The sequence below is a fragment of the Rhamphochromis sp. 'chilingali' genome (genome assembly GCF_963969265.1).
Source record: "Rhamphochromis sp. 'chilingali' genome assembly, chromosome: 21".
Classification (NCBI taxonomy): Eukaryota; Metazoa; Chordata; class Actinopteri; order Cichliformes; family Cichlidae; genus Rhamphochromis; species Rhamphochromis sp. 'chilingali'.
Genome location: NC_137949.1, coordinates 28,506,166 through 28,531,502, shown reverse-complemented (window position 1 = coordinate 28,531,502; position 25,337 = coordinate 28,506,166). Strand labels below are relative to the sequence as shown.

Sequence of the window (25,337 nt, the reverse complement as noted above, 5' to 3'; positions counted from 1 at the left end):
AAGCAAAGACAGCTTCAAAAATGTTCAACATTTCTCAGTTCAACAGGGAGTTTTTTTCATATTGAGACAAACCACATAAAAAAGGACTCAAATGACAGAAAACAGTTAAGTAGTGTGCTCAGGGAGAGAAGCTGAATAAACAGATAGCAACAGCATCATGTGAGGCACTGCCCTGGAGGCCTGCAAGCTGTTTATAATTGCTGAACAAGTTGCCAGCCACAGAAATTTCAACTGTGAAACACGAGAGAAAAGAACTGAAACAAGTGGAACAAACAGAAACCCGACAGAAAAATCTAAAAAATACTGCATATAGTGCAAAACAGCAAAATTCATTTAGTAAAATACATCTAATCTCTCTTGTTAGTAGCTGGTTTTGGATAATCAACATCAGCCACATGATCATCTCAGTTTAGCACTTTTGCTTGTTGACCAACTACAGACAGAGCGAAGGAGTCAGCACCTCATTCTGGAGCAGCTATTAACGGGGGGAGCGCTTATCACATATCACCAGAATACCAGTCATTAAACTTCAACGCCCACCGTGACATCAAGATCACCGACGGGTGATATTTCCGTTCGCTGCGTCTGGAGGATGTGGGGCAGCAGGCGGGGTGATGGGGGCGGTCAACACTGGGCACAGTCGCAGCTTGAGACGCTCAGTCTGGATCATTTCCCCCATGCCGTTACATCAGCAGCAGCAGCCTGAACCATTATTACGAGGCAGGATGAAGCCACGTTTTCATGTTGTTTACTCAAATTCTGACCACACCATCCGAATCCTCCAACAGATATCAAGACTCATCAGACCAGACAACAGTTTTCCTTCTGTTGTGCAGTGGAAAACACGTACAAATTGTAGCCTCACTTTTCTGCTCTTAGCTGATGGGAGTGGGCTGCTGTAGCCTGTCTGCTTCAAGGTGTTGTGCTTTCAGAATCTTCTGCATACTTTGGTTGTAACAAATGGTTATTTGAGTTACTGTCACCTTCTTAATAGGTCAAAGCAGTCTAGCCATTTTCCTCTGACCTCTGGCAACAACACTGCTCAATAGTTTCTCTTTTCAACATCCTTCACCTGCATGACATAATGCTGACTAAATTTCTGCTTTAACGAGCAGCTGAACAGGTGTACCTGTCGAACCGGTACAGTGAGAATACTCGGGCGCAATGCCGAGAAAGAAATTTAAATCCAGGGCTCACTTGTCAGTTACCACAAGCTACAATTCATGCTGACAAATTGAAAACGGTTTGGTTTTCGATTCTTTTAATGGCTCTTTAGCTTTAACCATACGCACAGAAGACAGAAGCGACAGAAGACTTGAACGTGTCTTTGACGCTCCCATAAATTCAGCTCGTTATCTCGTGGTAATTATTAACTTTCCTTCATGCACATGCTAACATCTACAGCATGTATTACTTTTAAAGTGATACTTCAGGGACTCAATCGTGAAACACGAGCCAGTTAACACAATATCAAGACTTCACAACCCTTCAACAAATAGTAACGTCGCAGATGTTAACGAGACACTCGTCAGCCTGCGCTGTGCTGTTTGTGTGTCCATGAATATGTATAAATGTGGGTTTGTTTGTATTTCTGCTGTTGACACGAAGCATCGTATATGCTTCTTCCTGTTGTCATGGTGAGGGCAAGGGAAGAACATGGAGCCCCGGGGGAGGTTGGGACCTGATCATGCTTGTAGACATTTTACTGGAGCTAAGGAGCCCACTGACTGTGTGTACATTAGATGTGATGATAAAAACAAAGAAGCAGCTCTTCCTCCCCCTCCCTTCCATTAACACACACACACACACACACACACACACACACACACACACACACACACACACACACACACACACACACACACACACACACACACAGATAACACATTACAAACAACAGCTACCATAGACGTAGGCACGAGGTGACAAAAACAGACAAATGGATACACAATGCTTTCTATCACCACAAATAAATTACTTTAAGTATTATGTAAATATGACTCTGATTTGTACTTTCCACTAAGCTGTCAGTTTAGATAACCTGCCTCATTTACTCAAGTAGAAACTACCATGAATTCATCACAGAGTGTAATGAGATTCTGCTTCTCTTTTCCCGATGTGTGCAACAACTCAGGTAGACTTCATAGCCTCATTATGGCTGACAGTGCAAATGTATGATACTTTTACTGCTTGTAATCACAGACTGTGAGTGTCTGGACAGATCGTCAGCCGTCTGGCCGGTAAGCTACAACCATCACTACAACCAGTGATGTAAAATAGCTCCTTAAATGCATTGCTCAGTAAAAAAGAGAACACTTGATTATCACAATATGACAGAAGGTCAGTCAAAGCAGTATGCTTGGTTAGCAAACACTAACCATTGTGAATTCATTCACCTGCTTTTGGTGCAAATGAAATTGACAGCAGGTGCACTGAAGAGAAAGCAACAAGAAGACCCCGAAAAAGGGAAATGTTTTACAGGTGGTAGCCACAGACCATTGCTCTCTCTTTACTCCTCGTGACAGTACCTGCAGCCCATTCATGTGGCACCGATAATCCACCTGCTTCAGGATGCTGTCACAGGAAGGTCTGCTGTGTCTCCTAGGTTAGTCTCAAGTGTGTCTGTTACACAAGGCGAGCTGGACAAGGCCAGAGAAGGGTATCAACGCAGCAGCAGGACCTGTATCTGCTTCTTTGTGAGAGGAGGATCACTGCCAGAACCCTAATAAATGACCTCCATCGGGCTATGTGCAGATTTCTCACCAAACTGCTCTAATCGGACTCCATGAGGGTGACACAAGGCCCCCACATCTTTAGTGGGAAATGTGCTCATAACCCGGTGCTGTCCACTCTACAGCCCTGCCCAGCTCTCCTCATATAATGGGATCTACTTCACAATCTCGAGACTGTGCTGGAAGACACAGCAAGCCTTCCTAGCAGCCATCCTGGGGGCAGAGGGCTGGTAGGAAGCCCCTGCCACCTAAATGGGTTGCAGGTCTGATGCTACCAGCAGTGACAAGGTCACAAACAAAAAGCAAGACTAGAGAAAAATCAGTGAGGCAGGATAAAGAGAGAGCATTGGTCTGTGGCTAAACCACTCTATTTCGTTGTTCCTTTCATTTGCACCAGAGCAGGCCAAAAGGATTCACAATGTTTTTTTTCCTTCCTAACTGAGCAGATTGAAATCCCTGCAGTTTAACTGAGTGTACCCATAATTCTTTTTGTTTGCTTAAAAGACAAAGTGCTGATAGATCAACTAAAAGCCCTGCAATAAAAACACTACTCAAGTAAATGTAGCATTTTATTGGTGTACCTGGTCAATGTGTAACAACTTTTTCTTGAGTGTGGTAACTTAGTGCAGGTTCACAGCAGACCTTCAAAGGGAAAGAAAGACAAATCTAGGGTTCTGACAATGATTAGCTGGAAATCTGTATCTTGAAATTTCCTTTCATGTAAAATACTGGACACACCTGTGAGTCTCAGGAGGTATTTAGAGAAGAGCAGAGTGGAGAATCTAACAAATGGCAGACAAAGAAAGATCTGAAAATGAACTGAACTGAATGTGTTGGATGTTTAACATGGAATGTAATGTAGAGGAAGTACAAGGATGTAAAAACACTGAAACAAAGCTGAAGTTGCTCAATATTAGACCAAAGTGCACACATTTCACCACTGAAGGGAACACAATGCACAATTACCTTCATAACCAAACGATTCCTATCAAAAGAAATGGTGAATATTTAACTTCCCTCCATGTTTCCAACAGTCTCAGACGAACTGCTGGATGATTTAATCAGTCATGCATGTATGGCACTTACTGAGGATGATGATGGCTGAAGAAACCTGCCTGAGGACTCCAGGTGAAACCTCTGGAGTGATCATGGTGGGAAACTTTCCACAGCCTACCAGCGATCAGTACTGCGTGACACTAGAGTGTCAGTGTGGAAGCTTAGCACAAACAGCGTTGTCGAGTAGGAACAGATATGTGTCCCAGGAGCAGAAATGCCTTGCATGTTGAGGCCCATGATCCCACATCGAAATGCACCCAAAAAAAGGAGAGCTGCCACATGAGCATGACGGGGTACGACATTCAGGCTCCCTATGAGATATTTTAGCCACCAATGGGGGGTGGGTCACAAGGGTGGGATGGGATGACACCGCAGTTAAACACTCACAGATATTCTCTCTCAGTATCTCCACAGTATCTATGCACAGACACTCACACACACATACACACACACAGAGCTTATAAGTAGCTTGTAACCAGAGATACTCAGGAGCTATTTAGTAAACCAGAGATAAGTGTGAGGTTAGTGTCAAATTCAGTTCAGGCCTAAACTGAATTTAGGCCTGAACTGAATTTATTCAGTTAGCTGTACAAAGAACTAAAATATCCTGATCTCTTTTTTGTCATTTTCTAAAAAAAAACATTGAAAAATCTCAAATTTCAGGCAGCCACCAACAGCCCTTTCATGTTGTTATTTTTACCTCTGCTGAGGAGATCATGCGATCAATTTTTTTTGTTTTCTTTTCTATGTATTTTCGTTTGTCTCTTGAAAGGTCAAGGGTGGATCTGCATGAAACCTGAAGTTACGGTTGGCACCACTCAAAGCAATACATTTTTTTGGAGTCAGAACAGAAACGGGATCTGAATCCTTAAATCTCTAGAATGGTTCTGTGCACAAATACATATAATAAAAAATATTAATCCAGGGACTCAATTCATGCCTGCTGTTTGGCTTACCGTTGAGCCTGTACCTGCAGTACATACATTTAACCAGCAGGGTGTAGTAGAGCTTAGCATAGCAGTTAGACCTCTGAGGGTGTAATGGCTTTATTATCAGCCATACATACTTTCTTGCTATATTCATGTATTGTATCTTAAACCAGCTCATGCTGTCTGTGCAAATCTTTCCCCGAATGAGCAAGTACCCATACTGAAGAACACCCAGGTAATGAAAACAAGCTGAAAACAACCTGGATCATTTCATTGCAGTAACCTGACATTCTTTTCAGATAAAAATAGATGTAAATTGATCACAGATGAACAACTGAAGACAGCTGCCTGAAGTACGACCCAAAATCCTCCTGAAGTTCCACTTAAAACATTAAAGTTCTCCAACACCAACAGCTAACAGCTCAGAAGCTTTCATCTCCCGTTTCACTGCGGAGAGAGGAACGATTTAATTTGAATCAAGCATTCGGAAAATGTCCTTAGCCTGCCAGGAAGTGAAACGCAAAAGCAGAATGCCTGTTTCTAATGAGAAATCTGAATGATAAAAAGGTAACTGAGTGAATGCTTAAATAGCTAGAAAAAGGAGCAACAGTGATCAAGAACATGTGCTTATTCCATTACTGACAAATGCTCACCTCCGCTGTCAGGTGAGCTGAGGACGTTGAGGGCGAACAGCATGGCGTTGGAGAAGGTGGTGGCCTCCTCCTTACTGGCAAAGTTCAGCCCGTAGACCTGCCGGGCATCACGCCACTGATGGAAGGTCGGGGTGGCCTGATTGTACTTCAGGCCCTTCACTATGGAATAGTTGATCACCACCTTTGTTGGAAGAAAGAAAAGAATAGGTGTACGTGAATGTGATCATCTAAGACAGGAACTCAATATTTGCCAATTAGTTCTGCCAAGGTTAGAATTTATTATTGTTAAAGTAGATGTATTATTCTAATTTTCACATCCATATGTTTTATTAATGACTCTCCTGACATACTTTTACAAGACTCAGAGTTCAATTTATTTATCTTATACTGAGCTTTCAGTTCATCCTGGCTGAAAAAGCTATATCCATTTAGGGGAACCCTCCTTTCAGCAGACAGTGGATGAGGCTGCTGTGCTCACAGGAATTACTTGCATACCTGATGAGCATAATATTAACCAGTGACATGCTGAACATATATATGAGCTGTCCAGAAAAATCCTTAAATAAATACATGTCTACCTGCTTTTTATGAAGGCAGTAAGCTCTGCTAACATTATAAAGAAGTTCATCCTAACTGGAATAGCTAGATTTTTGATTATTATGCTAAAGGTCATAGCAGGTAGACCCAGGCAATGAACCTTATTCATACAAGATATAAGTACTTGGAAAAAATTTATAACTGTAGTTATAGCAACAGCAATAAAACCTCTTATGATGAACATCCTAAATATGCTATTACGACGACGGCTTCTGTCTGTAACATGATCGACAGCCATCAGACTCAATGTTAGCAGTTCATCAGAGGATGAGGCCTATTCTGAAATGTTTAGCAGGAATTCAGCTGCGTAGATTAAATGATTTTATTAATGTCACAGTTTTTGTTTCAAACCTATGTTGGGCTCCGACTTGTCTCTCTAATGAAACTATAAACAAATACAGAGGTAAAAACTTGTTTGTTAAAGATTTCAGGTTGTTTTTGTCTCATTTGGGGGATTAATGATCTTTATTTTGTCCACATTTTCTTCTTTTAAATCATTTTAGTGATGATCTGTCTGAGTAAACTGAAAGCATTAAACAAAGTCCTTCTAGACTTGTAATGCTGAACGCACCCAGCAGCAGCAGCTCCGTACTGCATATTCTGTGTAAAGTGTGCAGCACAATCTCCGAAATATCATCTATCTAAAGAACTGAAGAATTCCTGCTTTTAAACGGTCTGATAATAATCTGAGTGCCTTTAACAAGATCATGTATCTTGTACATTTTATTCCAGATCAAATGATAGATGATGAACAAACTGTCTCTGTTCAGATCATGTTGTATTTCACTCTATACTGCACACTTGTGGTCAAACTACAGAAAAACAAGCTTACAGGGACTTGAAGATCAAAGCTTATAACGATTAAATTAAGATACAGCTGAAAATACATATGATACTGAAGATACACGGTGAAATGTGTTAAAAAACACCCCTACTTAATAAATATTCTTGCAGGCTTAACTATTCTAAAAAAAAGGGGAATAAACATGTGTTTATAAGGGACAGGGTTTAGCATAGTATTTAGTATGTAGACTGTAGCAATGATTTATTGATTGCTCTTATTAAGAACCTTATAAAAACTATTTAACTGCATCTTTATGATGAATATGAATATGCAGACCCGTGAGCAGGGAAGATTTTTTTGTAGCTGAAGCTTCCTGGTTTATAGTTTATTTGTAGTCACGTCTGAGCAGGTATGCCTCAGCCGGCCATTAAACTAGTCCACGTGCAGAGCAAAAGAGGGATTACATTTTCTGAAATGCAATCTATAAACCATGAGCTATTATCTTGCATGCGTATGACACAATAACAACTGCATGAAGATAAACGAAATCAGCAGTCTGAACCATATAAAACTAAAGAACCATTAAAACAGGAGTGAAAACACAAATCCAGTCATGAATATCAGCAGTGTTTCTTTGCAGCAACTGAATGGATTTACGCATGTAAACATGGTCGAGACGACCTGATGAAGTTAAAATCGAGCATCAGAATGAAGGAAAAAGTTGGCTTAAGTGATTTTCAATGTGGCATTATGTCTGGTGTCAGATAGTCTGAGTATCTCAGAAACTGTTCATCTGCTGGAATTTCAGATTGGTCCAAAAAGACAAAAACATCCAGTGAGCAGCAGTTTAGTTATTGATGCCAGACGTCAGAGGATAATGACCAGGCGGCTTTGAGTTGATGGTTGGCAACAGAAACTCAAATAACTACTTGTTACAATCAGTAAGTATCAGTGCAGAAGACCATCTCTGAATGTCCAGCATTTTGATGCTTGAAGCAGATGTTCTACAGCATCCACACCAGGTGCCACTAATGCCAGCTAACAAAAGGAAACTGAGGCTACATCTTGAGATGCCGTTTGAGTTCTCTCTACTTCCACAGTCACCAGATCTACATCCAACAGAGTGCTTCTGGGATGTGCTGGACATAATCAACATGCACCAGACAAGTCTCCAGGACTGTGTGATGCTATCATGTCTTTGTCAAGCAACATCTGTGTCTCCAGATGTGAGAGTTGCTGAATAAAAAATTAAGAATTAAGCCAGTTCTTAAGGTTAGAGGAAGTCCAACTCAGGACTAGCAAAGCGTACCTAATAAAGTAGCTGGTGAGTGTATAATTGGAAATCCTCTCTGTTTTAGTGATACAGTAAATTATAAAAATAATAGTAATCTACAACCTTATATGGAAATAGAAAAATCAATAGATTTGTATTTATACTGAATTGTCACTAACACTATCCAGCGAAACATCCACTCGTCATGCGACGTGCGCTGCTGGTTGCTTGTGACTCTCACCTGCTGGTCCTGCAGTTTAACGCCCACCACTCTGAAGGTGTTGTTGGCAGTATTGTGGTAGATGTTGATTCGGCTGAAGCCCTGTTGCCCAGGCTTGATGGGCACCCATTTCTTACTGGCATCATCGTAGACCATCACAGAGGCCCGCGCCTGGCAGATACTCTGTTCACTGGTATAGAAGAAGGGGAGAGGGAACACAAGATCAGAAGGTCTGGTAAACATCCTAGAAAAAGTGCTTCGTTTCACTCTTTATACTGTCAGCGTTGACCTTAAAAGCAAATATAACGGCAGTCAATAAAATAAAACCAGTGAAACAGATTTAGTGTGTAATTTTCTGGTGAGCCGAGGGCCACTGGGACTGGCGAGCCACACCTTTTTTCAGTCACCACTTAAGGAGGAACATTTTGCCACTGTAGGAATCTGACAGCTTATATATGTGCCGTGCATGTGCTGAGTAAAGGACGGGTTGCTGTTTTTAAAATCTATAAACAAGACCTCAAACTAAAACTAAACTCTGGAAAATTCCCCTTTTCCTTGTGGCCTTTACTGTGGTGCAGTTTCATAAAAAAACAAAACAGGCATCGATGCAGAAGGGTGTGTGTGAGTGTGTGTGTTAAAAACATGTGTTTGATCAGCACACATGTTGCCAGCTACAGGCACCCTTGGTAAGAAGCTAATGAAAAGTCAGAGGACACACGGCTACCAGTGAGCATTAAATAACCGTGTTCACAACCACAGAACTGCAAAGAAATTACTTCAGTGTAGAGATGCATTTGGCCACTGACTGATGTGGCTTACACAAGTCACATCACAAAATTATCAGTTACAGCGGACGCAGCTTTGTAAAAGTTTAACTCGTTTTTTTGCGTGTGGCGACCGCCTTGACTTTAGCAGCACGCGCTCCTAAAAGTGAACTCATGCTGCTGAAGCCACAGCGTGGAAGCACATGTGAGAAGGTGGCGAGGAAAAGAACAGGTGACAACTTCAAGTTCCTGAAATTTCCACTTTCAGCACCTCAGAGATTGACACTCTCTGGACGTTAGACACATTAGCAGCCTGAAGGTGTGAGTGCCGGAGAAAGAAAACTAACAAAGCGCTGGTTGTGTGCACATTGCCTTAAACTCTGCAACAGTTTGTGAAAAATAACATAGAGCATAACAAAACTTCCCACACTGAAGGAGTGGATTAGCTGGCAAAAATATTCAGAAACAGATTACAAATCACAGAATTCATTCCAGCTTTAACAATATAGGAAATCAGCAAACTCCTCACATTTCACAGGGAGGTACCATAGACTATATTTATAAGAGGCCTCTCATTGCACCTGGGACTGAAAAGTGACGCCTTCATCCGGTACAAGGGGCGGCTATAGCTATAAAAGAAATCAAGACTGTACAGAAGTCTATGGGAAAATGACCCTATTTCTTACTTGATTTATGACCTGAGCAAAAATCAGTTTACCATCTCAATTGTTCATTTCAACTAAATGAAATATAAAGTTCATTTGGTAAAATATGGCCTCAGTCAGAAGAACACATACAACAAAAAGGGCATGGTACGCTTTAAGGAGCGGTTCCTATTGCATGACCTTTTTCTCTGTTAGATTAGATATTTAGTGTGTAAGTCTGTTGTGTCCATCTTTTATATACAGTCTATGTCCTCTCGTCCTTTGGTTGGCAAGTGGATCAATTGGCAATAATGTCAAGGTTCTCAGCAGCTGACACAGCTGCTCTCTTATGCTTGCACAATTAAAGGCTGTGAATTATTCAGGGCGTGCCGGTCCCATTTGTCCTTTCAAAAATGGATAAATGAACAAACTGTAGCTGCCTTTAGGTTTACAGTTTGGATATGGTTTTAATATAGAATATATAATTCAATATGAATATAGTCAACTGAGACTTTCAAATGACTGAAAAGACAAAAAAATGCATGCAAAATTGCAGAGAGAATATTTAAAAGTGCCACTGAACTTATTATATGCCACCTTGTTACAGACAGAACAATTTACTAAAATTAAATGATCAATAAAAATAACAGACGGCTAAGATAAGTTAAGATAAGATAAGATAACCTTTATTAGTCCCACACGTGGGAAATTTGTTTTGTCACAGCAGGAAGTGGACAGTGCAAAAGTTATGAGGCAAAAATTAGAATACAGGAGATGTGAAAAGAAGGTTGGTTTGCACAGAATTTATTAGGAGCCACGATTTGCTCTCTGAGGACATCAGCGCTGAAATGCCACCGTATGAGACCCTTCTCTGACATCCTTTCCTTCAACGTGCCGCTCTGCAGGAGGAAGACAGCATGACACTTGAGAGACCCCCCGGTGCAGCACTAACATGTTCGGTCTCAGCCGGCTTCCTCTTACTTTCCTGCAATCAGCTGCTCTCTGGTTCCCTTGTGGTTGTTTTAACAGCCTCACAAAAAAGTCAGCGATGATGAGATAGCAGCATTTTCTATTGGATTCACCCATGCAGTAAATTCCTATATTATTCAGAAAATGTAAGTCAGACAAGGAAGTGATGTTTTCTGATAAAGACGTTGTAAAATAAGAAATGTTATTAGTGGTATAAAATAACCTGCTGTCAAAATGTTTTCCGATCCCTTCGAAACCACTTATCTGGGAATGTCAAAATAAAAGCACCGCTCTGACACATGACAGCTGTGTCGAGTGCATCATTTTTGGGTAAAAATGTCTGAACAAAGTGAGCAGCACATCGCAGCGCTCCTAAGGGAGGAGACTTTAAAACTCGCTTGACAGACGGACTCCCACGGTTACAACCTCCCTCCCTCTGTCAAGTATCCATCTCTCCCCACTGCACAACTGCTGTTGAGCTAACCGGCAGCAATATCACCATGTGAGAGTAAAAAGCAAGACAAAAGTGAGCGCTGATGCCTGGAAAATGGTTACACAATAAAAAAAAATCTCTGTCTGGGGACAAACAGGAACTTCAAAATGAAACAGGAAATTCAGGCGGGCAGACGGAAATATGAAGTCCCCTGAAAATAGCACAAATCTGAAACACAAAGCAATCCGCTGCAGGAAAGAATTGCAAGTTTTATCAGACAAAATTAAAACCCCTGAATAACACCGATCATGCCATTGCACTGCAATGATATGCTGGAAAAATCAGGAGTCCTGGCAACTGAGTGAATGTTATTTAGGAATGAAAACACACAAACTCCCACGATCCAAATCTGATCAAGCATGTGTTGAAAATACTGAAGACTTAACCCACAACCAAGTGGACCAAAAGGCTCCCATGTTTATGACCTGATGGGTCAGAGCTGTTTTGGTGGCACGATGAGGGCCGTACAGTATTGGGCAGGTTGATCTGTGTATTTGATAGGTATGATTCATCCTTAACCTCCACATTTCTTGGCATCTAAAATAGATACAAACACATTGCTTCTGCTTAGCCAAGCTTAGAGTTAAAATCAACTTATAATCTAGCAATGCAAAACGATGCGGGACAAGTACAAACGGCCTCTAAATACGTTTAACGGACCCTCTAATCACATAACAGACACTTCTCTCCACTTCAGAGATCTGACAGACCACCGCAGTCCCAGTGGGGCAGATCAGGGCGGGGAAAAGGGAGGCGGCTGCATCTCTGCGATGGATCTTCTTACAAAAACAGACCCTATTTCTGGAGCAGTTTGTGCCAGAGGTTGGATGGTTTCAGTTCTCCTCAACAAGTTAAAAAAAAAAAATGTCCGTCTTGTCTAGTTGATCCTTAGACATTGCATGTTACTCAATCAACACATCATGTGATATAAAGCAAAAAAAGGGAAAAACAGGAGGACTGTAGGAGTATAAAAGTGTGAATTAGGACCATAACACAGGAGCTCTCACCAATTTCGATAGTGTGCTAAATGCTTCTGTGTGTGATCTACTATTTGGGGGTGCTGGAGTATAGATCATATGGCAAGGAACAAGAGAGAAAAGAAAATAGGTAGAGCATGAGGATAGTAGATGCTCATATTAAAAATGCTCAGTTTCAAAGAACGCAACAATACAAACTGTGCAAATGATGCCGGTGAACTGAAAGCAGAGGCTTCAAACCTCTCTATGCGCTTGCTTTCAGGCAGTTTGTATTTCCAGTTAAGAATCCGCATGATGTGAAAGCGAGGAGATATCTTTAATATGATCATCTTAGGCATAAAACTCTGGCTATGAACCCAGCAATCTGTTGTTTAAGCCTTCTGAAATCCAGAGGCATCAAGTCAGAAGAAAGCGAGCTTGAAGTGGGAGGAGGAGAGGACAGCAGATGAACTGAGGTGCAGAATTAAGGCCCAGTGTAATAAAAATAGGTAGTCTAAGAATAAGAATACAAATCTGTAAATTAGAATGATAGCTCACCTTAAAAAAGAAAGTGAACTGGTTGATTTTCAGGCAGAAAGCAAAGATGACTGAGTAAGAGATGACACACAGGAGAGGCTGTGACTATGTGTTTGTGACGAAAGGCGATATGGCATAATCTGAAAAAGGTCAGCTGTGGCTAAATATCAAAATCAGTGACATTAAAATTAACATGTTGAATCAAACTGATGTTCAAGGTTGTACAGAGGACAGCGGAATATTGAGGTTTATACTTAATCAATTCTTAACACTATTTTTGAACAGGCCTACCACCCCCATTTATGGTCCCAAGCTGTGGGTAGTGACCAAATGAATAAGACTGCAGATATAAGTAGCTGAAAATAGGTAGACACTTTGCAGGTGTGATAATAAAGCTAGGCTAAGACTAAACAATACGAAGAGTAGCTTAAAAAACTGCATGAATAATTGCAATTGGGCTGGCAGTAGCATGTTATAACGCAGGAGCCAGGCTCATTTTATGTAACTGAGACAGCCAACATAGACCAGAAAGTTCTTCTGTGAAAGACTGATTTTTTTGGCACATTTCTGTGACATACATTACGGCTGCAGCAGGCTTTTTTGTTTATATAGCAGTCTGCTTTTAAAATGTCACATCTGCACTTTATTTATGTGCCATGTTAAAATGTAAAAGACAGAAATCGTTGAGCTGTGTAGAGCTCAGAGGACATGCAGAGTAAGGTAATATTTCACTATGGCCTCATCATTACAAGTGACCTTTTACATGCATGCTAAATTAAAAGTATTGATTATGGCTAATGAAAGCGATTTCATCAAAGTGCAGAAAGCTTGCATGAACTATAGTGCATTGATCATTTGGGCAGTTTCAGACTCCAGGCCACTCTTATGTTCTTTATTGACTACATCTTATATCTTTAAAGTGCATAATTCATCTCATGAATAGAAAAAGAAATACATGTGTTTTTTACATTATATTGACAGGCTAATGAGACCTGCATTCAGCAGAAAGCAGTTCTATAAGCCTGTACATTCATGTTTTATTTAATATACAATCAATAGTAGAGCAGGGCGATATGGCCAAAAATATTTATCACGATATATATTTGAAAATTTGCGATAACGATATAACCGACGATATAATTGATGCGAGACAAAATACAACTCCACAACATTACTAGCGCAAAAAGACAACCTTCCATTTATTTTCACTTAAACAAGAAGCTGGTTTTTATGTACATTAAAGCTTTATAAAAATGTAACAGTGCAAATGCAAATTCCTTGCTGAAAGTTTAACCAAAAGGCATTTCCAGTAGAAATGGGCTGACATATCCTGAGCATAACCATGTATAATATCCACTGAAGTTAAAAATAGGTGCTTTGCAACATTAAACTGCAGTGTGCAGTACGCATTTTTCGGACCATAAGGTGCACGGGATTATAAGGCACATTAAGCGAAACAAAGCAGTCAGATAAATCAAACTTTATTAAACTCATTCTTCTTGCTTCCTCCACTTCTGTACCATTGATTCATTAATGTTGAATTCTCTGGCAGCTGCTCTATTCCTATGTTGTTGCAGTATATTAATAACTAACCTCGTATTGTGGATGGATTATCTCAGTTGTTCTCCTGACTGAAGTTTGGTCCGTTTACAGCATCCTGCCATGCGATTGCATTTGTCTCTAACCATGAAGAACCTTCACGTTAACTTTTATAAGTGGAAAAGTGTTAGTGTTCGTCCTCCAGCTTCACTGTTTATGTTATGCTAACATAGCTGTCTCGCTAGCGATCACGTAGCACATCATTATATACCAGCTAGCCCAAATTCAGTAACCCTGCAAACGTCGCTGCTGTTTAGTTTCCTGTCTTCATTTATGTTGGAAGTGATAGCAGAGCTGTACGTTTGATTTTTTTCAGAAATCTCTCCGTCAGAACATGCTATATCATGCTTAGGTAACTAGCGAAACTAGCGAGCTAACTTCCGCTAGCTTCCTGCTAACTTCTAACTCCGTTAAATGTAATAACTTTTGTTTTCATGGATGCCTGGAAGTTAAACTTCATAGTTACACCTGGTAAAGCAGCAATGCTGATCGTTTTATTAAAGATGAAAGAATTTAGACAGTTTTTAACTCTAAGTGATGCTGCAGTGTTGTTTGACCTGAAGTATTCGGAGTTTAGGACCCAGATTACTCCCAGATTTAAGAGCATCTTAGTCCGACAAATATGACAATAACAACGGCTGCTTGCATGTTCTGCAAAAAAATGTGCTTTGTTGTGTATCTGACGGACAAACACCAAACCAGTTCCACATCACTGAAGTTGCACCATTTTTACAAACCAATTCTGGTTCATCTGTTTCACTCAACAATCGGCCATGTGCGTATGAAAACAAAGGCACTGCGCATGCGCGTTTTACTCCCATTCTATCGCGATATTTCATTTTCCTATCGTTGCCTAACATTATACCGGTATTACCGTGAACGGTATAATATGGCCCAGCCCTAATCAATAGCCTCTAAACTGGCTCCACCTGTTGAACTGCTTGTTAACACAAATATCTAATCAGCCAATCACATGGCAGGAACTCAAAGCATTTAGGCATGTAGACATGTGAAAATGACCCACTGCTGAAGTTCAAACTAAACATCAGAATGTGGAAAAAAGGTGATTTAGGTAAGTGTTGGGGTCAGACGTGCTGGTGAGTATTTCAAAAACTGCTGATATGTTTGCACAACCTTTTAACGAATCGTCTAAAAAAAAAGACAAAATATCCACAGTTCTCTGGGCAAAAATCAAAAGAGAGTGGCCAGATTACTTTGGTCTGATAGGAAGGCAATAGTAAGTAGTAGGTATGCAGAAGAGCATCTCTCAATGCACATAGAAGCACTATGGCACAGCAAAAGGGAGGCTACAATTTGTATGCTGTTTTGACTGGACAGCACAATACTGGAAAATATTGCCTGAACTGATGAGTCTCGATTTCTGCTTGAGCAATCAGATAGCAATGTCAGAATTTGGTGTAAATAACATGAAAGCATGCATTCATCCTTCTTTGTATCAATGGCTGCTTACAATTGGAAGTCACAAATGATGATGACACTTTAAGGCCTCCGTAGCCACCAGATCTCAATCCAACAGACCATCTTTGGGATGTGGTCGAACAGGAGATTGGATCATGAATGTGCAGCCAACAAATCTGCAGCAACTGTGTGCAAAATATGGACCAGCATCTCTGAGAAATGTTTCCAGCAACTGTTGAATCTATACCATAAAGAACTGAAGCAGTTCTGAAGGCGAGCGGCAGTCCAATCCAGGACTTCCTAGTTGTAACTAATAAAGTGGCTGGTGTATTTGTATTGGTGCAGAGGAAACAAGTACTCTGAATATTCAAGTTCTTTCCTGGAAAAAGTGGATGCGATTTCCCCAATAGATCCCATCTGAGCGTTGCACCTTGTTTTTTCTGGAATAAGTAGGCTAAAGCTGAATAATAAATCCACCCCAAAGGCAGCCCGAGTGCGGTGAGAAGAAAAAGTAGCAGAAGAGAACAGTGGCAGTGATTGAAAAGAAATAAAAGAAGAACAGAGAAAGCTATGAAGGCTTCTGGTGCACTGAAGCCTTCCTCATGTCAAATAAAGCCTCATAGGCGAGCAGTAAAAATGAGGCCACATTCCCAGGCTTCTGAATTAAGCAAAGCACTTCCCTGCACACATGGTTAGACATATGTGCCTGCCTCACCCCACCCTCCTCCACACAAATCCTATATTATACAATTTGAGTGTTTCCCCTCAGAGATCAGTTATTTTCAGAAATGACTCCTCAAACTGATCACGACCAGAAAATACTAAGAGCATACATTAGGGGTCGAGACATATTAGAAACAGAAGTTTCATATTTCTGTGAGGTCTGGCAAATCAAAGATTAGATCACTGGCTGTATTTAGTGCTACCTTGGCAGGGATGCGAGTGGGTCGTGGTGGGTTGCACGAGGCGTCTTCTTTGGGTAGCACCCGGGGGGCAGGGCTTCTGTTATCATGGCAATTAGCTTTTGTATCTGGGGTAATTGTTTCATCCTGCTGGTTCACAGTGGAAGGCACCCGAACAGATCTGAACAACTGATGAGTCATTAAGCACGACCCTGCATGGCCGGCTCATGACCGTGGATCGGATTGTTAGGCCTTTGTTTCTGTGAAAACTAGATGTCAAAAACACTATTAAAGGACACTAAAGCGTCACAGAAATACACCGTCAGCAGAGATCTGTTGATACAAATGCATGACAAATCTATGACAGAAAAAGAGGTTAGTGAAGGTTAGTTTTCCCTTTAAATTTTCCTGGAATAACACTGCACTGCAAGAAATTTGCATGTTAAATTACAACAATTTCTTCTCCTACTCCCTTGTACTGCTCATAGTAACAACTACTCTAAGTTGAACTCTGGTTCACGGTGGCCCATTTTTAGCTAAACTATAACACTTTTTTCTCTACACTATTTTTAGGCACGTAATCAATGGGAACCACATCACACGCCCACAACAATCACAGCAAAACTAAAATGACTGCAGTAACCATGACAACACTTCTGAATTAATGACTTGTGCTTAAACATTTCCATCCAATTAGTTCTGTCGTTGGCAGGGGAAAAAAACAGTAATCTACTATAAAAATGTACAGCTCCCTACTGTATATTTTTACATATGTACCACAATAGAGGATACTATTTGAAACTTTGGCCATGGTTAATAATACGGGAGAACTTTTATCTAAAATTAATTAACTAAAAGGAGAAGCAGTGAGACCAAACATAAGACACATGCCATGCTATCATACCCGAGGTCTTTTTCAGCACCTCTGCTTTCCCCCAGCCTTTCACGTCACCATAAATCTCACTTAATTACTCTGTCAACTGTCACATCAGTTATCATTCACTGCAACTTGGAGGTGCCACAAATAAAGCTTAATCTATCCAACTAATGAGTTTCATTTCATGCTAATTAAGTAGCCTAAAAAAAACAAAAACCCACCATAACCTCCCGCACAACGAAAGCCAGCCGAGAGAGAATAAAGCACCCAGAGAGGCAGCAGAAGTGATAATTACACAGCTTTATGCATCCCTTGTTGGTGCTGTAGCTAATAAAGAAATGCAGTCAGTGTCAGGGAGATGTTTGGGAAATAAACATTAGTAGCCTCAAGTGAAAAATGTTTCATTCCTGCAGAGGAATTTGCTCCCATATTGGAAATTTGGTTGTAGGAAAGGTCAGGAAGTCAAACAACCAACAGTGCAACCACTGTTGTAAAAGTTTCCATTGAAACATTATTAATTGTAACTACAAGGAGAGACATAACCCACTAACACCATGCACAGTAGCCAGAAATCCACCTCGGTTCTTAGTATCTTCTCGTTAAGGGTGAGGCAGTCAGTCTTATGATGTGATGTGAGGTGCTGCCCCTTTTTTTTCCAAACAGGAAGAGAAATACATAATTATACACCCACACACAGTATATTATGGTACCCATAGTGTACATACACCATTACATGGTAACAGATATTTTTAGTGAAGGGCCAGAAACAGGGACAGAGAGATTGGTTGTAAAGTAAGGATCCAGTTTAGTGTTATTATTATGCTCACAATGAGGATTATAGCCCCCGTGGCTTTAGAGCAGGGCAAAGCCATACATTTAGAGACGGGATGCCACTCTCTCTTTGTGTGTGTGTGTTTAAGTGGGTGAAGGGGTCTGGCTGACAGAAGGAAGAGGTCTGTCTGGATTAGAGACAGAGCATAGCAGGCAGATCATTACCTCACTGCAGCCTTAAATCTAAATTAACCCGGGCTTAACTCTCGTACAAGACCTCTAATCTGCTCCATGGGGGAAAGTAGTGTTCACAGGCACAGGCAGGGAAGGAGGCCCGAGGAACTAAAAACAGCACAAGCTCACTGTGGCTCACACACAGTGTGAAGCTGGGTCACTGGTAACCCGGCAAGCTATACACACTTAGTCTGTTTAAAGGATGCAGTGAGATATGAGGCAGGGGCCAGATTGCAGGGGTTGTAGTAACTGCCGCATGTAACCTAACACTGCTACTAAACTATATGGAGCACAGTCATTAAAAATAAATAAGAGTGACACACACTCACAGAGTTATAATTACAGTGTTTTTGCTGTCTGCATTTTGCCAAGCATGCCAAATCTGACTCTTAAAGGGACCATTTCTGCTTTTCTTTAATGTCCGTCACAGATTTAGTCCCATAATAATGGAAGATTATATCAAATATGGACCACGTTTTTCAAAAAATGAGGGTAAGTGTACAAATAATGCCTACGAGGGAGAAGCTCAGGCTTTAGACTGCTCTAAACAATCTGTATCAGACATGATTTTTTTCACTCTTGTCTCTGTATGATGTCAGTGAGAGCGGATATCCTTAATATATGAGCCCTGGAGCCCCGCCCACATGCTGTTTAGCTCTTTAAATCTCCTTTTACAGAGGGTTGACCAATCGGAAAAAGTGTGGCTTAAAGGGAGAGGAGCTAAACGGGCTTTTTACAGACAGCTGCACCCAGAAAAGGATGGTTTTTGTGTAGCTGTGAAAACACCTTAAGTACTTTTCCTGAGTTCAAGAGTAAAAATATGGAGTTGGAAATCTGAAAAACAAATGTAACATATATTTAATTCTACAGCAGAGGTGTACTTATTCAAAAGACCTTTGAACTCGTGTATCACAGTCCCGCTAAGTAGACAACTAAGACTATTTTAAAGCAACAGCACACAGCCGATTCACAAAGGCTTTCACATCCCAGATCCATCATGTTGTGCCTCACTCTTAATAGATCACAGGGCATTTATCTGACCCCCGCCCCACTCATATACGAATACTGCACAATATTGCAAAATGCAACTAAGCCTAAATGAGAGAGAACAGAGTGATGTGGTCTTAATGGCATTAATTTCAAACTGCATTAATGTGCTTATGTTCTTAGCCAAATGCCCCAGTTGTTCTGTGGAAAAGGTTCAGTTGTTTGAATCCTTCTGCAGCACAATCCTTTTCATTCAGAGCCATGTAAAACATAAACAATGATCAGACAGTTTGCTTATTACACTTGATATCTATATGTTGTATATTTTGTGTACTTGGTGTCCTTCGTCAGTCTGTGTTTCTGCCCCTATCACTGCCACTTCTCTCCCTGTTCATTCAGGTTTAGGTTTAAATGAATATCCTCTACAGGTCAAATAAATAAAATGATTTTAAAATACTCGAGGAGTCAATTAATTATAAGAAAAATAAATAGAAACAGATACACAACTATTGCTTATCTTAAAATATAGAGTTCAGGTCCTGGGTTGGCTGGCTTAGGTAGGTGGCACAAGGCCACTGTGGCACATGAGTTTGATTCCACCCCAGGCTTTTCCTGCATGTTGTTCCCCCTCCTTTCCTATCTGCTTCACTGTCCCAACCACCAATAAACGCTAAAATACCCCCAAATAAATCTTCAATTCAAACCAGACGAAAGACGAAAAGCCAATAATGTGTGTGAAAAATAAGGGGCTATAAATCTACCACGAGGATACATATCCATCTGAGAGGAGTTTGGAGTCGGGGGACAATTTCTGAAGAGCAGTTTAGAATGAATATGAAACAGTACTTTTGTATGAAATGCCCGTTCTTACTTAAAAATTTAACATTGCTCACAATATCGTATGCATTTTCAGTGTTCAGTGCTGCAGCAGACACAACAGGAGTTGCATGTATTAGACGGGAAGTCAGTTTTAAGCAGCGGCTGCACATCTCGTCATAAAATCCTCATTGTCCTTTATTTTCACACCCCCAGCCTCCCCCTTTCGTTCTTCTTCTCCCTCGTGATAACAAGGCAGCCAACAGAGCTGTTTGATCCTACCGCTCTCATTTGGAACATCAGCAGCGACCAAATATCCCTCTTTCTCTCTTTTTCCATGTCTTCCCTCGATCTTTCATCGTCCAGGAGAGAGAGGGGGGAAGTGCACTGGCCTGAAAGGCTGCCTTTCCAGCCGGAAGCTAAGCAGTCTTTAACACGTGTGTGAATTAAACATGTATAGAGCCCTTACAGAGCTCTTCTATTCAGAGATGCTCTGTGTGAAGCTGCAGCGTGTTTAGAATAAAGAAGATGCTCGGCGTCGCATCACGTGCACATGCTGAACCGCATCTTTCTGGCAGCATCTCTGGCTTTGATGGGAATGCTGCAATCAGGCGAACAGTCATCAAAACACATCAGAGTCAAAACTTTGCACACTTTTGTGCACTTTTAACATAAAAACAGAGAGCTGATTCATTCCACCTTTATGGCAAAGTTAACATTCTCCATGCACACAATAACTAATCCAAAATAGCCTCCATTCTGTGTCAGTTTGCTGAGGCCAGATTAAGATGACAGATTAGTATTTCAGCTCTGATTAAAATACAGCAGGGAAAGATTTGTCCGTCTGTGCTGCTGGAATATTACAGTGCTTTCTTTGTGGACGATAATCAAACCTCATCGACTAAACAATCAGACTTTTTTTACTCATCCCAAACTATTTTTATCATCTTTGACATCCTTCCTTCATCTTCCTTCCTATCTTCACCCTTCATCCTCACTGACTTACTTACAGGAAATAGAAATGATCAGACAGACGTCAAACAAAGTGTCAGCACAAACCTGGCAGCGATGTGGCTGTAAAACAATCCCGAGTCACTGACACTCTGAGGAAGGCAGTAACGCAGCGCTTGCAACCGGTGTATGTCCATGCTGGTCAACAGGAAAACAAAACAAAGCAGCAGCAGCAGCAGCGTCACTCTATAACACAAACTCCCTTCTGTGCTGCTGCGTTACATTTAAACTCTAACCTATTAAAAGTGGTTTAATCCTCTCCTGAAAGCCTGCGAGAAATTACGCACAAGAGCAACAGCTGCATGAGTAACTAAAATCATCCACTTAGAAGCGAAATGAGATTTAGAACATTCCCGAGTTCTCGCAGTGCTGCATTCACATCCAGACGGATGGCCCCTCCATCCAGGAACAAAGGCGATGACGGACAGACAGACTGGCAGAGATGAAGTCACTGACCAGCCAGCGATCCCTAACACACGATTGTGAATGTGCGATTGTCACTGAACCTCTGCGCTATTGTTGTACTGAAAACCCAAGGGAGATTACCTCATATCCGTCTCAACCAGCAGCACCCCCCCCTCCCCTAACAAATCCAAACACACACTACAGTTTACTGGATGTATGAAGGGGGGGGGGGGGTCCTGCTGTTATCTCCAACCGCCCCTCCTCCTGACCTGCCGTTGCCATAGCTACCCAAATAAGCCGAGCCCGAATTAACAACCAGTGGTCTATACTGTGGTCAGCTACTATTGACTGGGATGTCCTCCACCTCTGAGGACAGTGGATGAACACTCACGGGGCATGCACATTAACTGGAGGTGGTGTGTGCATGTGTGTGCGTGCATGCGTGTGTATGTGCTAAATGTCCATTAAAAGCTATTGAATAACTCACAAGCTAACGCTCAATCTGGTTTAGATTCCCTGGGTGAGACAGCAAAGGGAGGTGGGGGCATTTTGGAAGGCATCGGTGTTATTGTTGAGCGGAGCGGCAGTATTCGATCCAAATGTAATAAAACCAGAGGTAGAGAACGTTCCCGGTTTGATTCTGGCAAAGGACCCTGTCCACTGTGTGCTGTCCTGCAGGCTACAAATAAACGATCTCCCTCTCAAGCTCTCACACACAAATCCACACAACCTTGGGCTGACAGCAGTCCAGTGTTAAGATGACAGAGCATTACCCTTTGACCTCTCTGGTTCACATGCGCTCGGCTCTAACGGCTGACATCATATGCCGCTCAGAGAGCAAACAACCCAAACGACAGAGTCCCACCACCAAGATGCGTGACAGGGCACTCTGTGTCACGTTGACATTGGTTAAACCGGGGTCACGATCAACAGCGATTTGTTATTCAGGGGTAACAGCCATGCCAAGTGAAATTACTCTTGGCTCGTGTGCGGCTCAGATGGCCCAGCTGGACCGCAGGACGTTTCTGTGGCCGGACGGGTAAATGTTAACAAGCTCGATCTGTGGCAGATGAGGCTCTGTTGTGCCCAGAGGAGGAGACACTGCCTGCTCACTAACATTTATAAACTGATAATAGGAAAGAGCTAAACTGCTGCAGGGAAAGTGAGCGCATCGAAAATCAAACATGAAGGCCACATTGTTGCTTAGAAAGAAAAAGACACATTCACAGTGATCATAGGGTGCTATTATTCTTTCTATTTAGGATTTTTCCAATAAACGTATGCCACAGCAAAATAATATTTATTTTAAAAAATAGGACGATAGCAATTAAAGTATAGTGTTGCAATATTTTGCATGACAATATTGTATCGATACAGGGACACCAAATATCTAAATTTTATTAAATTAAATTAAATAGTCTGGGAGTTTTATTACACAGAGGGCTCATCTCATGCATCACCAGCCTGAGTTAATGTTAGCTGAGCAAACTTACATTAAATGAACTGATTAACCATCCAACACTGGACACTAAAATACCTCCTAATCAGAGTAAGCTAATGGCTCAGTCACATGAGGGAAAATAAGACAGGAACATTCTTACCTCTACACAAAAACTTGGCAGCGTTCTGATGATTTTATTGAATTTTTTCACATTTTGTGACCGACTGCAACTATTGGTGACTAAATGGTTTCCCAGAGCTTGAAGTCACTGCACACTCACAAGCACTTTTGATCAAGGTTGCCTTACCTTGTCAGGATCCTGGGTCTCCTGACCCAGCGTTTTTAGTTCTTTTGTGATTTTTGTATTTTGTCGAGTACTTGTGTGATTTATTTTATGGTTTCTAGTTTGCCCCTGTTGTTTTCCTGTGCCCCCTTTTGTTCTGTGTAAAGTCGGCGTTTCTTGGTCTATGTCTTCGCATGTTTTGAGCTTCTTGTGTTTCAGGATTTCCCTCTGTGTATTATTTATCATCTCTAGTTTTTTGGTTCTTTGCCTTATGGTTATGTCTCTGTGTTTCTTAGTTGCTGTCTCTACCGTGTCAAGTTCGCGTCTCTGTGTTATACTTCCTGTTTTACTTTGAAGGTCCGTGTCTTATATGAATGTGTTCAGCTTACGCTTCCTTGTCTCGTCAGTTCTGATTTCCCCCAGCTGTGCCCTCCTTCTGTGTCTCATTCCCCTCTTTACTTCCCAGTGTATTTAAACCCTGTGTTTCTCTGAGTCAGTGTCGTGTCGTCCCTCAAGCTGTGTGTTTCCTCGTGTGCCTCCCTGCAAAGTGTAAGTTTATATTTTCCCTGTGTAGTTTAGTTTTGTATGCTTTTCCCCTGTCAGCAAATAAAGCTGAGTTTTTTGAGTTCATCCCTCGAGTCTGAGTGCCTGCATCTTGGGTCCAACTCCTGCCTGCCACACAGCACTTCCTGACATACCTGATAGATGGCAACCTTTCTGCAGTCGCAGTCTTGGTTGGACTGACTGCAAACACTCAAAGATACAGACAGATTTCCAACGTGTTGCCAGTCTGAAAAAATCTCCACTCAACTGGTTTTATTCTTGTTGGAACAGGAAGGCTGCAGAGCGCAAATGTGAAAGTTAAATGTGAATTTCTGTCCATGTACACAACAGCAGATATATTATTTTCAGTGATTTATCACAGTTAACTGCTGCATCATCACAATCAGATTGCATGTAATAGCCAAACTGACCCCATTCAAATAACTGAAGTGAGATAAAAAAAATATACTAACAGTTAAAATTCGAAATTATAATTTGCAGTTTAAAAAAAGGTGATATTTTATTGCAAAATGTTAAAAATTGCAGTAAATTCTTTTACTGAGGCTTCCAGTGCAGCAGAAGCCTCAATAGGTGAAGTATTGTGATAGTCATGGGGTGTTTGATGATTCACAACATTACTCTCATATACGCTTATGAAAAGCTAAAAAAACCTTTTGTAATTGATTTATTTTTGCTTGTTTGTTTTTTCTTTTTTTGCTGGTAATCACCGAAAATGTCAAAATTTTTCAAAATCTCAAAGTCCTTTTCAAGTGCAGAATTTTAACAAAAAAAAAAAAGCGTAATTAATTTGAAAGCACTGAAAGAAAAACTAGACATAAAGTAGAGCTGAATAAAGACCGACACCAGGGATGCACTAATCATGAAACATGAACAGTTTGCCTGATAGTCAATAGTGTTCCCACACTAACCCCATAATACTGTAACTTATTCATTACTCCTGAGATACCAGTTGCTGTTCCTCTTTCTGTGCCAGGGAAACAGTAACTTAACTGTAGTCACATCTTTTAGCTCGTCATCACACGATGTTTGAGAACAGTGAAATAACTGAAATAACCACCGACACTGGGAAATCTCATCGTACATACAAAGATTCAGGCGGATCATCTGTAATGTGTAAAATCAGCACACTGACCTCCATAATACCATCACTTATTCATTACCCTGTAGATGCCAGTTGGGCCTCAGGCTAACCGACTGTGATCACATACAGTACAATATGGATGGCAACCCCACATTTCACTGTCTTACCCTTCCCCCACCACTCTCCTCCACCTTCTCCAGTCCTCGTCACCGTCACTAATCCTGATCCTTAAAGGGATCCGCCGCTTCCGTTTGGAGAGAAAATACTTTGTAGGTTACACAAACGAGAACACAGGAAGAACAGAGCGAGCGTTAGCCTGTTCAGATTGATTAACATTCTC

General features: G+C 41.2%; 1 protein-coding gene across 4 annotated transcripts in view; it reads right to left on the bottom strand.

The window, feature by feature from the left end:
- Positions 1-25,337, bottom strand: part of evla (Enah/Vasp-like a) — a 38,787-nt gene that overhangs the window by 8,538 nt on the left and 4,912 nt on the right. For 2 of the 4 annotated variants that reach the window (XM_080871622.1, XM_080871621.1), the window contains exons 2-3: positions 8,266-8,434; positions 5,371-5,551 (exon numbers count right to left, since the gene is read on the bottom strand). In XM_080871622.1, the coding sequence (XP_080727748.1) occupies positions 5,371-5,551; positions 8,266-8,434 (350 nt within the window). Of the gene's footprint in view, positions 1-3,818; positions 4,245-5,370; positions 5,552-8,265; positions 8,435-21,271; positions 21,707-25,337 lie in introns of those variants that run through there. The other 2 variants (XM_080871620.1, XM_080871623.1) reach the window with 2 other exon arrangements.